At 35.5% G+C, this 13,890-nt stretch overlaps 3 protein-coding genes across 3 annotated transcripts; 2 read left to right on the top strand and 1 right to left on the bottom strand.

Annotated features, from left to right (window-relative positions):
- Window positions 1–279: 279 nt before the first annotated feature.
- Window positions 280–2,073, top strand: LOC117924599. Its single transcript, XM_034843272.1, has 3 exons — window positions 280–532; window positions 965–1,417; window positions 1,591–2,073. Exons 1-3 carry the CDS (start codon window positions 508–510, stop codon window positions 1,914–1,916), a joined length of 804 nt encoding a protein of 267 aa, XP_034699163.1. The 5' UTR covers window positions 280–507; the 3' UTR covers window positions 1,917–2,073.
- Window positions 2,074–6,726: 4,653 nt separating this feature from the next.
- On the top strand, window positions 6,727–10,578 carry LOC117925301 (BTB/POZ domain and ankyrin repeat-containing protein NPR1). Its single transcript, XM_034844288.1, has 4 exons — window positions 6,727–7,505; window positions 7,845–8,592; window positions 9,261–9,464; window positions 10,068–10,578. Exons 1-4 carry the CDS (start codon window positions 6,975–6,977, stop codon window positions 10,337–10,339), a joined length of 1,755 nt encoding a protein of 584 aa, XP_034700179.1. The 5' UTR covers window positions 6,727–6,974; the 3' UTR covers window positions 10,340–10,578.
- Window positions 10,579–11,167: 589 nt separating this feature from the next.
- On the bottom strand, window positions 11,168–13,721 carry LOC117924677 (heat stress transcription factor A-7a-like). Its single transcript, XM_034843379.1, has 3 exons — window positions 12,694–13,721; window positions 11,600–12,432; window positions 11,168–11,469 (listed from the first exon to the last, which is right to left on the bottom strand). The coding sequence occupies exons 1-2, from the start codon at window positions 13,081–13,083 to the stop codon at window positions 11,620–11,622; spliced, it is 1,203 nt and encodes a 400-aa protein (XP_034699270.1). The 5' UTR covers window positions 13,084–13,721; the 3' UTR covers window positions 11,168–11,469; window positions 11,600–11,619.
- Between the last annotated feature and the right edge of the window lie 169 nt (window positions 13,722–13,890).

Here is a 13,890-nt window from a genome sequence, read left to right as displayed (position 1 = left end):
TCTATGACTAATTTTGATTATATTTTATCTTCTTTTACGTTTTTCATTATGAAATCAAATATGATAAAATTATTTTTCTATTTTCTCGACAAATTTTTGGAACCAACCATAATTTTATTTAAAATGTTTTATAATATATAATTGATATTTTACTATTGATAATAATAATACAAACAACCAATAAATTTTTTTCTAGAAGAATGCTTACTTTAAAATTTGTTGAAGATTGAGATGGATTTAGGATACGTATCGATTGATATATGTAAGAAGTTTCCAATACAGTTTATGAGAAAAAGGACATGACGGAGCGGATTCGGTTGGAAGAAGGCAAAAGAGTTGTGAACACCGAAAACTGAACATGAAAGTGGACTAGAAAGACAGAGAATCCAAAGCCGTCCCCCACATTTCCAACGTTTCCAAATTCGAAAAGTGTTTTGTCTGCACCTAACTCCAATCCCAGTCTCGATCTACTCATCATTTCAAAATCTCAAGCACACCGATTCTTCAATGGATGACCACCCACCACCGCCAGGTATGATTTTTCTCATTTCCCGGATTTCCTTTTCCCCTTTTTTTTATACTTTCCCCATGTTCTGCAATTTCCAAGAAGGCACAGAAAAATCGCAAGTAGATCAACATTTGATATCTTATGCTAGGTTTGATTGTGCAGAAAACCCAGGATTAGAAATGGGGGACATGGGGTTTTAAGGGTTTGTATTGGATTAGATATCTTTTTTAGGATTCCAAATTTGCTATTCTTTTTTCTGACTTTTTCTGTGCAGCCAAACAGAGGGTATTTGTTTCATGGACTGATTTCATTGTCTAGGGTTTATGACATTTGTGTCTGGTTTTGGAAATTAGAGTAAATTTCCCAATATCCCTTGATAATTGGACTGAAGCATGTAAGGCAAAATTGTGGATTTTGTATGTGTGTTTGTGAAATGTGAATATGATATGGTGGCAGATAAATATGTAAAAAAACCCAATTCAATGGAGAGGGCTAAGGAAGAGATTGAAGAAGTGTTGCATACTGAGAATTCATCTCACCATCATAAGGAGACACATGGAATGAGGGATGACATTGATGAGAAAACCCCATTGAATGAGGTTAAAGCCCCAAATGTGTTTGAGAGAGCCAAGGAGGAGATTGAGGCTCTTGTTCAGACAATTCATTCGAAAAAGGAGCCTGAACTTCATGTAACAACTTCAAATAATGAAATGCTGCCTACTGAGAAATCACCCCACCATTTCAAGGAAACTCATGGAATGCGGGAGGACATTGATGAGAACACCCCCATGAATGATGTCAAAGCTCCAAATGTGTTTGAACGGGCGAAGGAGGAGATTGAGGCTCTTGTTCAGACAATTCACCCAAAGAAAGAATCTGAAATTCATGTCCCAGCTTCGACTGGGGAAGGTGTGTTCTTGCACTCCACACAGTCTTAAAAGAACTGCAGTCCTTTTTCAAATTGTTGTTGATGGTTTTTCATAATTCAAATGAATTTTCTCGAATACTAAGAAAAGCCCCTTTGGGCAAATTGAGTTCTTTGTCTGATGATTCAAATCTGGCATTGTGGTTTATGTTGGCAGAGAATGATGTAAAGGCACCCGATTTAATTGAAAGAGCCAAGGAAGAGATTGAAGCAATAATGCACACCAAGAAGTCACCACCCCATCATCATGAAGAAACACATGGAATGAGTGATGATATTGATGAGAACACCCCAATCGATGAAGTTAAAGGTCCGAGTGTGTTCCAACGAGCAAAGGAAGAACTTGAGGCCCTTGCTCAAACCATTCATCCTAAGAAAGAACCCAGTGATCTTGTTTCCTCACCAAAGGAAGGTGGATTCAGGTTCTACATTCGGAAAGGGCTGGAAAAAGTTCGGTCTCCTTGGGCGAGCAAGAAAAATTAACTGTTTCTTATATGTATTTTTGCAATCTTGATGGATTGTTTTGATCTATAACAATGTCACAATCATCCTGTAATGAAACATGATTGAATGCTATTTTTACTGCTAAATCACATGTGTTGGAAGATGTGGATGCATTTCCGTTTTTCCCTTTGCCTTCTGTTGGATTTGTTTGGATGGTGGATATGTTTCAGTTTGAATTCAACATTAAAAGGTGTTTGGTTGGTCTGATTCATGAATATGTAGTATTGAACTGCTGGTTCTGTCTCAGTTGAGGGCTGCTTATTAATAAGCCAGGCTGAGGCATGTCGGTTCAGTAACCCAAACCCTGCAGGTTGATATTTCAGCTAAACTTTTCAATTGATATATAGCCAGAAGCCATCCAAATCTTGTGAGTTGTGATTAACTTCTGATGAAGTTTCACCAAGAGCTTGACTTGCTTCTAGGCTTCTGAATTCTGATTCACTGAATTGGCATAGCCCAAATGTCTATTAAACCAGCATAGCCCCATAAAGTTTGGTCCTGTTTGGAAATGTTTTCAAGAACAGTTTTAGAAAATAGTTTTCAAAAACAATTCTTTGATATATTCTGGAACAAAAATTTATTCGGGCACTTTTGAAATGTTCGTGTTTTATTTGTAATGTTTTATTTTCAAAAAAACAAAAGATTCACAAATTTGAGGATTATTTCATCATTTTTAATCAATTAAATATATATATATATATTTATTAATAAAAACTATCAAAGACATAAAAAAAATTATTAAAATATTTTAAATGCTACATTTATTTTTTCAAATAACTTGTAATAGAAAAATTGAGCATTAAAACAAATTTATACCAATAAATATTCTCTAATTTTTTATTATAAAAAAAGCAACTAAGAGCCCAAAAAAGAATCGACAAACCGTCCAATGAACTTGGTATTTTAACAAAATTTTGTAATTAACTTTTAATATGTAATCTTAAATTTAATTTATTTGTTTCTTTTTATAAATATTTTATGTTAATGAAAATTATTGGAAGCAAAAAACTAAAAATCATTCTTCTTCTTATTTTTAATTTAAAGATAAAAAAAATTAAAGGAAATTATTTTATAGTTTAAGAAGTGCTTTTATTGATACAATATGTAATGTTTTGTACTTAATTAAATCCTATAATTTAGGATAAACATGATTTACATAATAATGACACATTAATTAATAAAATGTATACACTATTAGGGTTGGGCAAAAAGGGAAACATACAAAGAGGACAAAATTATTTTGGGTTAATGACTCAAACCCATGATCCTTAACTGTGATGCAATATTTGATCCGATTTTGACGGTCTCATATTAAAATCAATTAGTGTTCAATGAAGATAGATCAAACATTTTATAATATTCCAAATTAAACTTTACAAATCTATTCTGAAAGTCACCATTTGAATGACCCTTCCTTAAACTTAAGAGCGATATTGTTGTATCCCAACAGATATAACTATCGAGTCGAAGCATATGATGTTTTCTCTCCCTATATCCTCACATTATTTATCAGAGATGGGTTATACTTATCTTCATCTTATTATTTTTTATTCACATCCCCCTAAACTATCCACATATCCACTTATTTTTCCTTTTTCTTTTAAAATAAAATTTACATATAAAATGTCCAAAATGCTATTTTCTTCAACCACTCCATACGGACCATACCTACCCATCCAAAAAAATTAACCCTATTTCCCCTTCTTTTCTCTTCTTTTCCTTTATTTTCTTCTTTCATTTCATCCCCTTCCTTTCATCAGCTTCCTTAATTTTTCTCACATCCAAATAAGACAAGGAAAAAAATTTACAGGATCTATGTCCAGGTAGCAACATTTAGCTGTGTGGTAGTGACTATCATTCACCACAGGGCGGCTAGACATTGCTATCGGTGATGACTGACAGCCTGATTTCGGACCTGTAAGCTTAGACGGGTGGATTTAATGATTCTCAAGGTAAAACATAAGGGCAATGAATTGAGTTCATGGTGTGTGGGTTCAATTAGGAAAGCGTCTGCAAGCTGTCTTCATGCCTTTATTTTTATTGTTTGATTCAGTTTCCCATACTTGTTTGGTTCTTTCTTGTAGACTTACGCGTTCTTTTGCTTTCTGTGGCTTTGCTTCAATATGAGGTAATCTGCTGATGTAGACGAAGACCCACCATTCTTTATAGCCCCAGATATCTAGGGCATTATCTCTTATATGATATTGATTAGGATGGCAAGGATGTGATAGAAATCACCCTCAAAATTTATGTTTTGACACGCCTTAAAAGATGTCAAAACATAGTAAATTAAAGATTAAGAGTTTGAGGAAGGGTGATTTTAGAAAATGTTTATAATATTTTTAATATTTAAAAAATTTTATCATTCAAATTTTATTAGAAATATTAGAAAAGTTTTTAGAATCATCGTTAAATGCAGTTTAAAAGTACGTTTGATAGTGTTTTTATTTAAAGTATTTTTAGAGTGTGTTTGACAGTGATTCTTATAATTATTTTTAATATTTTTAAGTGTTAAAAAAATTAAAAAAAAACATTTCTAAGAATCATTGTCAATATTTTTAAGCATTAAAAAAATTAAAAAAAAACATTTATAAGAATCATTGTCAATATTTTTAAGTATTAAAAATATTAAAAAAAAACATTTCTAAGAATCATTGTCAAACACAATAAAAATTCTTTTAATGAATTTTTTTTTATTTGAGATAATCACCTATTAAAACCTCTTCAGCAAGTACTACGAGTGATTTTTAAACTTTTTAAAAATTTTCTAAATTTTGCTAAATGTTTTATTTTTCTTTAAAAAAACTATATATGCCAGGAAGACGTTTTTAAAAGCTGAGTCAAATAAAACTTTAAAAATATTGAAATAATGTGTAAAAAATAAATTAAAAAACAAAAACATTAAAGAATGAAGTATTTGAGCTTTTGATTCACTTTCTATTGTTCAATTTGTATTAAACAAAATGCATACTTTAGTTGACTTCAACCCAATCAAAATGTTCCAAATTGTTTGCTTGAGACTTTTTCAAAATCTCACATCATCTTCCCAAATGTACATGGAAAAATGGATTTTTAAACAATGATAAAAAGATAACTTTTACTAAAAATTGAGAATAAGTGCTACTATTTACAAAAATATGATTTGTATTATCGTTTCTTCTGATTTAAAGTGCTATTATAAAAAAAAAATAAAAAAATGATCTTTGTATTTTGGAAGATGGTCGCTACTAAACCATAAGTACCTAAGGTCATAAAAATAATTCTTCTTATTTAACCATAAAGTCAAATTCTACCCTTAATTAACATTATTTATAAGTTTTAATTTTTATTTATTTTATTTATTTATTTTACATTCTTATTAATCAATATATTTTCAATAGTTTTTTTTTTTTTTTTTCACTCTTAGACCTTTCCATGCCATTTTTATCGGTCAAATAATCATCCGTTATAAGTCAAGTATGGAACATTTCCAAGTGCGGTATTTCATTTCAAGTGATTCCCAAAGATGATATTCTATTTTAAGTCATTGGTCATGTGTGAGTTGCAAGTGTGTAGTTTTAAAGCATTCAAACTCTTGTAAAGAGCACGAAAATGTGGTGCGATTAGTCATTTCTTTGTAATTCAAAGTATCATTATTACAAAAAATTTACTGTTAAAATGTTGTCTTGAATGAGATAGATTTGACAACAAATTAATTTTTTTTTTTCAAATGAAAATTCATTAATATGATTTTAGGGAATATTACTATTTTCCTTTTTTTTTTTTTTTAAATTGTAATCAAAATCTCACCATATGATTAGAAAGAATCAAATTTATTGATATATTAAATTTATCATTAAACACACTTTAGTGTAATATAATCTAACTCTATAATCAATTTTTTTTTTCATGGGAAAACTCATTACCATGATTATGGAGAATATAACTATTTTTCTTTGAAGTTATTTTGCATCAAAATCTCCCAACTCTTATCATCTAAGAGAATCAAATTTATTTTGTAAACAATTTATGTAAGATTCTTTTTGTCACAATAACACAAGGTAAAAGTAAATTTTGTGGATTTATTTTGATTAGTAAAATAAAATTGAAATTTTTATTTAATTGATTTTCTAATATTATAAACATAGTATTTCAAAAGAATATTAAAAAAAAAACATTTTCAATTTTTTTGAATAGACTGTAATATTACTTTTAATAATATATATATAATTAGAGAGGGATGCAATTAAATGTTGTATAACATCTTTGAAATATGAGGACTATGTTTGGTTTCCAAAATTATTAAGAAAAAAAAATCATCAAATAAAATAATTTTTTTATGTCTGGTTTCATAATGAAAAATGCTAGAGAAAATAAAATATAATTAAAATTATTAAAAAATTATATTATTTTAATTTATTTAAGCTCTATATAAAAAAAATAATTTAAAATAATATATAAATTAATTTATTGACTTTAAATTTATTATTTTTTTTCTTCTATTTTTTACTTTTATTTTCTTTTCTGAGTTGGATTTTTGTTTGGTTTTTTTTTATATATATAATTTTTAAAAATATAAAAATTATAACAATGACAAGTCATTAAATGCCTAAAACCAACCAATACTTCTTAAACTAGAATAGAAATTATAAAATTCATAAATACAAAAATGGTGTAAAAATAGTAAATACAAATAAATTTATGATAACTCATTTATAGTTGATAAAAATTAATAATAATAATTTTAATTATTGATAAGAATTGATTGTTATGATCTTAGATTTTGTTGTGGCCTGGTCAACGGGAGAGTTGGAGTGAGGGACAGAGGATGATGATGTACGGATGAAAACCCTAACAAGAATCTAAAACAAATGAATATAAATAATTTCTCCGATTCTCACTACCGTGCTTTTTCAGCTGGATCGTGTTCATCTTCCATCTGACTTCTTTCTCTGCAAATCCTATGGCGTTTTTTTATTCTCTTTCCCCCACTTTCTCTATTTCTGTATCTTAACTCCCTCCGTCTCTCACTAGAACCCCTTTTTGTCTCTCGGCTCCATGGACTACAGAGCTGCTCTCTCCGATTCCAACGACTTCAGTGGCAGTAGCAGCATCTGCTGCATCGCAGCCACCACCGAATCCCTTTCCTCGGAGGTTTCTCCGCCGGACATCTCGGCTCTCAGGCGCCTTTCGGAGAATCTCGAGTCGGTGTTCGAGTCCCCCGAGTTTGACTTCTTCACAGACGCCAGGATCGTGGTCGCCGGAGGCCGGGAGGTGCCGGTGCACCGGTGCATTCTTGCGGCGAGGAGCGTGTTTTTCAAGGCCGTGTTGGCGGGGGCGAGGAAGGAGAAGGAGGCGAAGTTCGAGCTGAAGGATTTGGCGAAGGAATTCGATGTTGGGTACGACTCGCTCGTGGCGGTTTTGGGGTATTTGTATAGTGGGAGAGTTGGGGCGTTGCCAAAAGGCGTTTGTGCGTGCGTTGATGATGATTGCCCCCACTCCGCTTGTAGGCCCGCTGTGGATTTCATGGTGGAGGTGCTCTATGCTTCTTTCGCTTTTCAGATCTCTGAATTGGTCGGCCTTTATCAGGTATCTGAACCAGACCCCTCTGTTTTTCTCTGATTTGATAACAATATCTAAACTGATTTAGATTATTTGAGGGATCATATGAATGATTTACAGAGGATTGATTTTCTGGAACCCTCTTGTTTTGATTTCTGTGGTTGTGTTTGGATGCTTGGAATTTGGGTTTTTGTTTTGGAATGTCTCAAAGAAACTTTTTTTGAATGTGAACAATCATGAATTACGATTATAACGCCACAAATGGAAATTCCCAAAGTGGGAAAATGAAGAAATGATACCTCAAATCATGCTTATGCTCACTGCTCAGTTCATAGAAATATCATCTACTGTCGTGTTATGTTACAGAGACGCCTGATGGACATTCTTGACAAGGTTGCTTCAGATGACATTTTAGTGATTCTATCTGTTGCTAATCTGTGTGGTAAAGCATGTGATAGATTGTTAGCGAGGTGTATTGACATTATCATCAAATCTGATGTGGATGTCGTGACTCTGGAGAGGGCCTTGCCCCAAGAAATGGTGAAACGGATTGTGGATTCGCGATTGGAGCTTGGCTTTGAGGAGCCTGAAAGCACCAATTTTCCTGACAAACATGTGAAGAGGATACACCGGGCTCTGGATTCAGATGATGTTGAATTGGTGAGGATGCTACTGAAAGAGGGACATACTACTCTAGATGATGCATATGCCCTTCACTATGCTGTGGCATTTGGTGATGCAAAGACCACAACCGAGCTTCTTGATCTTGGACTTGCTGATGTTAACCATAAAAATCATAGGGGCTATACTGTGCTACACATTGCTGCAATGCGGAAAGAGCCCAAGATTATAGTATCCCTTCTTACTAAGGGAGCTCGGCCAACTGATATCACGCCAGACGGTAGAAATGCACTGCAAATAGCAAAGAGGCTCACCAGGGCTGTGGATTACCATAAGTCTACTGAGGAAGGAAAACCTTCTCCCAAGGATCAGTTGTGCGTAGAGGTATTGGAGCAAGCGGAAAGACGAGATCCATTGATAGGGGAGGCTTCGTTTTCTCTTGCTATAGCAGGCGATGATCTGCGAATGAAGCTGTTGTACCTCGAAAATAGAGGTGAACTTCCAACTTTCTCTTCTTCTGTTACATATGGTTTATTATGTGGTATTGATTTTAACATTTTTGTGCTAGGCCTAGAACTAAGAAAGAAATGTATGGCCATATCTTTGAACTGTATGATATAGCAAACTCCTATTGATAATTACTTATTTGCAATGTTTCTTCTATCGTATACGTGGATGTATGGTTAATATATGCTTTAAAATGAATGATTGCAAGGTGTATAATGAGATGTTTCGCTTCCATTCTCAACCAATTCCCAGGTCCTTATATGAGGACGCTTTTCTGTTAAAGCATACATCTGCTTTGAACAGTCATATATTGATTTTAAAAGTTTTGCTTTCTCAATACTTGATTATCATTTCTGTTGGCACCAGTTTTATAGTCCTTCAAACCATTCTTGACATTCATCTGCTTGTTAGTGAGAAAAGATATTTTGTCCCTTGGGTTATTCTTCTCATTTCTGAGAAGATTATTCTTTTCTTTTCTGAGAAAAGACAAAAGGAATGAGATTGTCTCTTCTACATTAGATTCACCCTGGAAGTTCTTATCAACTTGCAGCTTCACATTGAACTCGTTACTGTAGATAGGTTTTCTGTTTGCAAGTTTTTGTTTCAGTCAGCTTATGATCATGATCATGACAAAGAATTGCTCTTTCTTGTCAGTTGGACTAGCAAAACTTCTATTCCCCATGGAAGCTAAAGTGGCAATGGATATTGCACAAGTGGATGGCACTTCTGAGTTTACACTCACTGCAATCAGGCCTAGGAATTTGGCTGATGCCCAGAGGACAACTGTGGACTTAAACGAGGCGCCTTTCAGAATTAAAGAGGAGCACCTAAATAGGCTAAGAGCACTGTCCAAAACTGGTAATGAATCATTTGATGTTATGCATATCTTGTAGCCTGTTTTCCCTTTTCTGCTTGAAACTGTATCCATCCACCACAAATGGTGATGTGCTTCTAGAATTATAATCAAGTTCAAACGGCTTTTTTGCATAGAACAGTCCATGCCAAGTGATTCTCTGGTTTGTTGGGTTGAGTTTGATGGCATGATATATGGATGTTCTATCAGGAAATTTTGTATTTCAATTTTCTGACCTACTCCTGAAGATTTCTGGCAAAGTTCTTCCTCAAACAAAAAAGAGTCATTGAGAGTTGAAATTTGAAAAATAAAGAAGAAATATGAGACCCCAAAACATAGTAGTATTCAAAACAATGATCTCAATGAAGGCAAAAATGCAAGACCGAGCCACAGTGATGATAGGGTTACTGTCCTTTTGGAATGGAGTTTGTTTGCAGCTAAGGAGCAGTTTTGTTTCAAATCTATGAAATCATATTCGGCAACTTCACAATTTCCAGAAATGTCAATTATAAAAAGCACCGCCCTTTTTTAACTTACTAATTATTATGAATCCTATAAATTTTCTGGATCAAATGCTTGATACTCACTTCCATTTTGTTGGTGTGCAGTGGACCTTGGGAAACGCTTTTTCCCTAGATGCTCAGAAGTACTCAACAAGATCATGGATGCCGATGACTTATCAGATTTGGCATACCTGGGCAACGGCACTACAGAGGAGCGACTTCTGAAGAAGAGGAGGTACAAGGAACTCCAGGACCAACTGTGCAAGGCATTCAATGAAGACAAAGAGGAGAATGATAAGTCTAGGATATCATCCTCATCATCATCCACATCTCTAGGGTTTGGAAGGACTAACAGTAGACTCTCTTGCAAGAAGTAAAGAATTCACTCAAATGAAGGCTGCAGAACTGCATCTTTTGCCACTGTTGTATATGTTTCCCCTTTTTCTTCCTTTTCTGTTTTTACCTACCTGTACATGGTTTCCAACTATAGGAGTGAGATGTTTTGACTTATGTTGTTTGAAGCCAAAACTGGCGATAATTGAGACACAAACAAATGAAAAACATTGAGTTACGGATTTGGCTCTTTACAGAAATAGATGGTAATTACAATTTACAACTAGTGTATTTTAACAGTTGTGGATTTGGTATGCTTACCAACTGCTAAATTCTGTTTCAAGCTGTGGACTAGCTTGCAGAGAATTTGTGGGTGGGATTAATTTTCCATCTGCTTTTAGAATTCATTTTTTGACTAAACTTTCTGGCACCCTCTAGATCTTATCACAAGCCAGAGAGCCCATCCCCGTGGCTTTTATCATTATGCTTGTCTTCTCTTATTCATGCAACAAAAGCACTTCAATCACAACTCAGAAAACCCACCACCCATATTAAATACTTGTTATGTGAAATGAAAGGTGTGGCCTAAACCCGAACACATAGATTGCTTGAACTTTCGAGTGAAGGCCCTCTCAACTACATTTGGGTTCACAAAATAATTTATTAAGGGTAAGGACATAAAAGATCTTCTACTTTGTCCAATCTGCAGGAAGCCCACAACCCTGTCTCTTGCCTAAAGAATACTCTGTCTCTTTCCTTCTTTTATCTCGAGTATCTTTAGTTTGTTTAGAGGGTTGGAACAGTGATAATATAACAGGTTTTCGTTGGTGAAGAAACTATGAACTTTAAGCAAACAACAAACTCAGAAACCATGGATTCAAACCAGAAGTGTAGTATTTTATAAGATAACATAAAAAGTAAAGTAACAATCCTCGAGTTTAAGCTACATTATGACTTTGTGAGCAAACTAGAAGGGTTCAAGCAACAGAGATTTTTACATTATGGCTGAGTGGTGAGAAAAGAAAAGAATGCACATGAGTTATAACTGAACTAAAGACCAGTTCTACCAATATGGGTTGGGCATTTCTTGCCAGTATTTGACGATCTTCTTCAACTTTATAAAGTGTCAAGTTTGTGGTAGTGCCGATCCAGCTACATCTTCGTGTCTTTCCGGCTGTAATAGAAAAGGAAGCCTTCTAAGTTTGATTTGCAGAAGCTGTTTATAAACTCAGTATAATCCATATATAGATAAAATAAACCCAATAGATTGCAAACAATGGACAAGAAGATCAAAAGAGAGATACCGCTAAAAAGCCAGTTTCCATCAAACACAACCAAATTGCGGCTCCATCAGCTCTTTTACATACACAGACCAATCAACAGGCTTTTCAATCCACTCCCCCAATTCAAAATCAAGAATTGAAGGTTTCCCGGATAGCAACTCCTCTGCTTCATTTTGGCAAATGGGATCTTCCTCCATCAGTTTCTCCAGCATTCCATTATTAAAAGATAATAAATCTGGATTACCTGTTCCAGATATCACACTGGCCTCCTGATCCTCAGGAGGACTGCCTCCTGATTCATCATCTATGCCTGAACAGAACAACGATTGGATCTCTGATTGGAGTGAGGGTTCTTCTTGAACTAGGTTTTGGTTTCGGCAGTGAACAGTTTGGTTGCTACATATTGCCTCCAGCAAGCTCCCAACGCTGAGCATTGAAGCCAGCCTTCGTTTCTTCCCAATTTCACCATCACCCAGTTCTCTTTTCTGCCTCTTCTGGATTAGCTGCTGAACGAAGCTAGGGTTCTTCACGGCCTTGGCCATGAAAATGAACATCTGTTTTTGCTTACACTCTGCACCTCGGATGCGCTCTTCGACCGCAGTCAGATGATTCTGTGATGTCTCCTGCTGTTGTCTCATTCTCAAGATTTCGACATTTAAGATGTTCTGATCTTTTCTCAGACTCTCAACTTCAGCTTCCAATTGGAGTTTCACCGATTCAGCACCAGATCTGGATCCTTGTTGCTGCAAGCAACCATGTCTTCTCCTCTTGATGTTCTTCAGCAGATGTCTCTTCCCTCCTTGAAAGGCTTCATTTGCAAACTCCCATCGATCTGAATCAATCTTTCTGAAGCCCTGCAACCACATTATGCCACCAAAAACTCATCAGTAACAATTACAACAAACCTCAAATTCTAGGAACAGAACCACAAACAATTAACAGAAAACTCATATATAATACATCTTAAATTAAAGTGAAGACCACAAAAACTTCGAAAAGCCTTGTGAATTAAAAACAAATTCAAAAAAGAGGAAAGAAAATGCCTGTGACGAATAAAACTTGAGAAATGAAGAATTATGCATGAGAGAGAAAAGATTTGCAGAAGAGCTACTCACATAAGTGTTGAGCTGGCGAATGAAGCTGGAGAAGTTACTGTGCTTGAAGTACTTGGGAAGAAGACTCTGGGAGAAGTTGTGGGAGTCCCAAACAATGAAGCTGTTACGAGCCACGCTCCACGACACTACCGAATCGGTTTCTGGGTCCTCCACCATTTCGAACGTCTTCTTCAGAAACGGCGGCGGACCTGCCTCATGTAGTCCCTCCATCGGCTTCGCAACCTCCGCCGCCGCCGCCGCCGCCAAAGACGAAAAACACCATCCACTCTCACCACCACCATCAGCCTCCAGCATCTTCTCCTCTTTGGCCGCCACTGAACTCCCCCACAACGCCCCACTATCCTCAACCTCCACCCCCATGCTCTCTTCTTTAACTACCACTGACTCCATTTCTTTTTTCCTCTCTTCTTCTTCTTCGTCTTCTATTCAAAATTCAACTGAAATTTGAATAGTGGATTGAGTTTTTAATCAATGGAGGGGTAAAGTGAGTAGCCACGTGGCAATGCTTTTCCTACCAAGAGTTTGCCATTTGTAAGATTCTAGAATCTTCGGTGTGGCCCCACACCTTATCATCGTTCATTCTTCCTGATCGAATGTCCGCCCTTGGATCTTTCCTTCACGAGGAGAGTACCGCCTCCGGCGAATATATACCGTACTTCTATATTCCGTACTTTTGCAGCACACGATCAGAATGACTGAAAACTGACGGTTGCGATTGTGCCATTTGTATACACATACTTTTGTCGGTAGCGCAAGTGCATGACTGCCATGTGTCGATATCGTAACCAGCAAGCTGTTCCGGGGGGTGTTTCAGGCTTTCAGCAAGACTGGCGGTGGTCGTACTCTATAAAACGACATGGGGTTGGTCGTTTTTGCGTCATCGTGGCTGCACACATGGCAGTGGCACCGAACCAGACATGCTGCGCTGGCCATCTTCGTGGATGAGGCCTTACCTAGGTGGTTGAATCTGAGTGGTCGTAGCATCCCAAATTACGAAATCGTACTTTACCAAGGCCCAGGTTAGCAAAAGCGGCTTTTGGCCTTTAATAATAACATTATTCTCCTTTTTCACTAAGCTCTGTTTTTAAGCGTATGTAGAAGGTTGTTTTATACTTCATTAAATTTTTAGGTTATGTTTGATTTCATTAAGATGAAAGGGAAGGCTCAGAGGTGGAAATGAATCAAAATTAGTTTGTA

Source organism: Vitis riparia, chromosome 11 (assembly GCF_004353265.1).
Source record: "Vitis riparia cultivar Riparia Gloire de Montpellier isolate 1030 chromosome 11, EGFV_Vit.rip_1.0, whole genome shotgun sequence".
NCBI lineage: Eukaryota > Viridiplantae > Streptophyta > Magnoliopsida > Vitales > Vitaceae > Vitis > Vitis riparia.
The sequence above is the reverse complement of the archived record's forward strand: the minus strand, read 5'-3'. Positions and strand labels throughout refer to the sequence as shown.

Excerpts from the sequence above, each read along its gene's own strand:
- LOC117924599 (XM_034843272.1), top strand. The coding sequence starts at position 508 with ATGGATGACCACCCACCACCGCCAG. Across the intron at positions 533-964 it reads TGACCACCCACCACCGCCAG|ATAAATATGTAAAAAAACCC; the intron begins GTATGATTTTTC and ends ATATGGTGGCAG. Across the intron at positions 1,418-1,590 it reads CCCAGCTTCGACTGGGGAAG|AGAATGATGTAAAGGCACCC; the intron begins GTGTGTTCTTGC and ends TTATGTTGGCAG.
- LOC117925301 (XM_034844288.1), top strand. The coding sequence starts at position 6,975 with ATGGACTACAGAGCTGCTCTCTCCGATTCCAACGACTTCAGTGGCAGT. Across the intron at positions 8,593-9,260 it reads GTTGTACCTCGAAAATAGAG|TTGGACTAGCAAAACTTCTA; the intron begins GTGAACTTCCAA and ends CTTTCTTGTCAG. Across the intron at positions 9,465-10,067 it reads AAGAGCACTGTCCAAAACTG|TGGACCTTGGGAAACGCTTT; the intron begins GTAATGAATCAT and ends GTTGGTGTGCAG.
- LOC117924677 (XM_034843379.1), bottom strand. The coding sequence starts at position 13,083 with ATGGAGTCAGTGGTAGTTAAAGAAGAGAGCATGGGGGTGGAGGTTGAG. Across the intron at positions 12,433-12,693 it reads TTCGCCAGCTCAACACTTAT|GGCTTCAGAAAGATTGATTC; the intron begins GTGAGTAGCTCT and ends ATGTGGTTGCAG.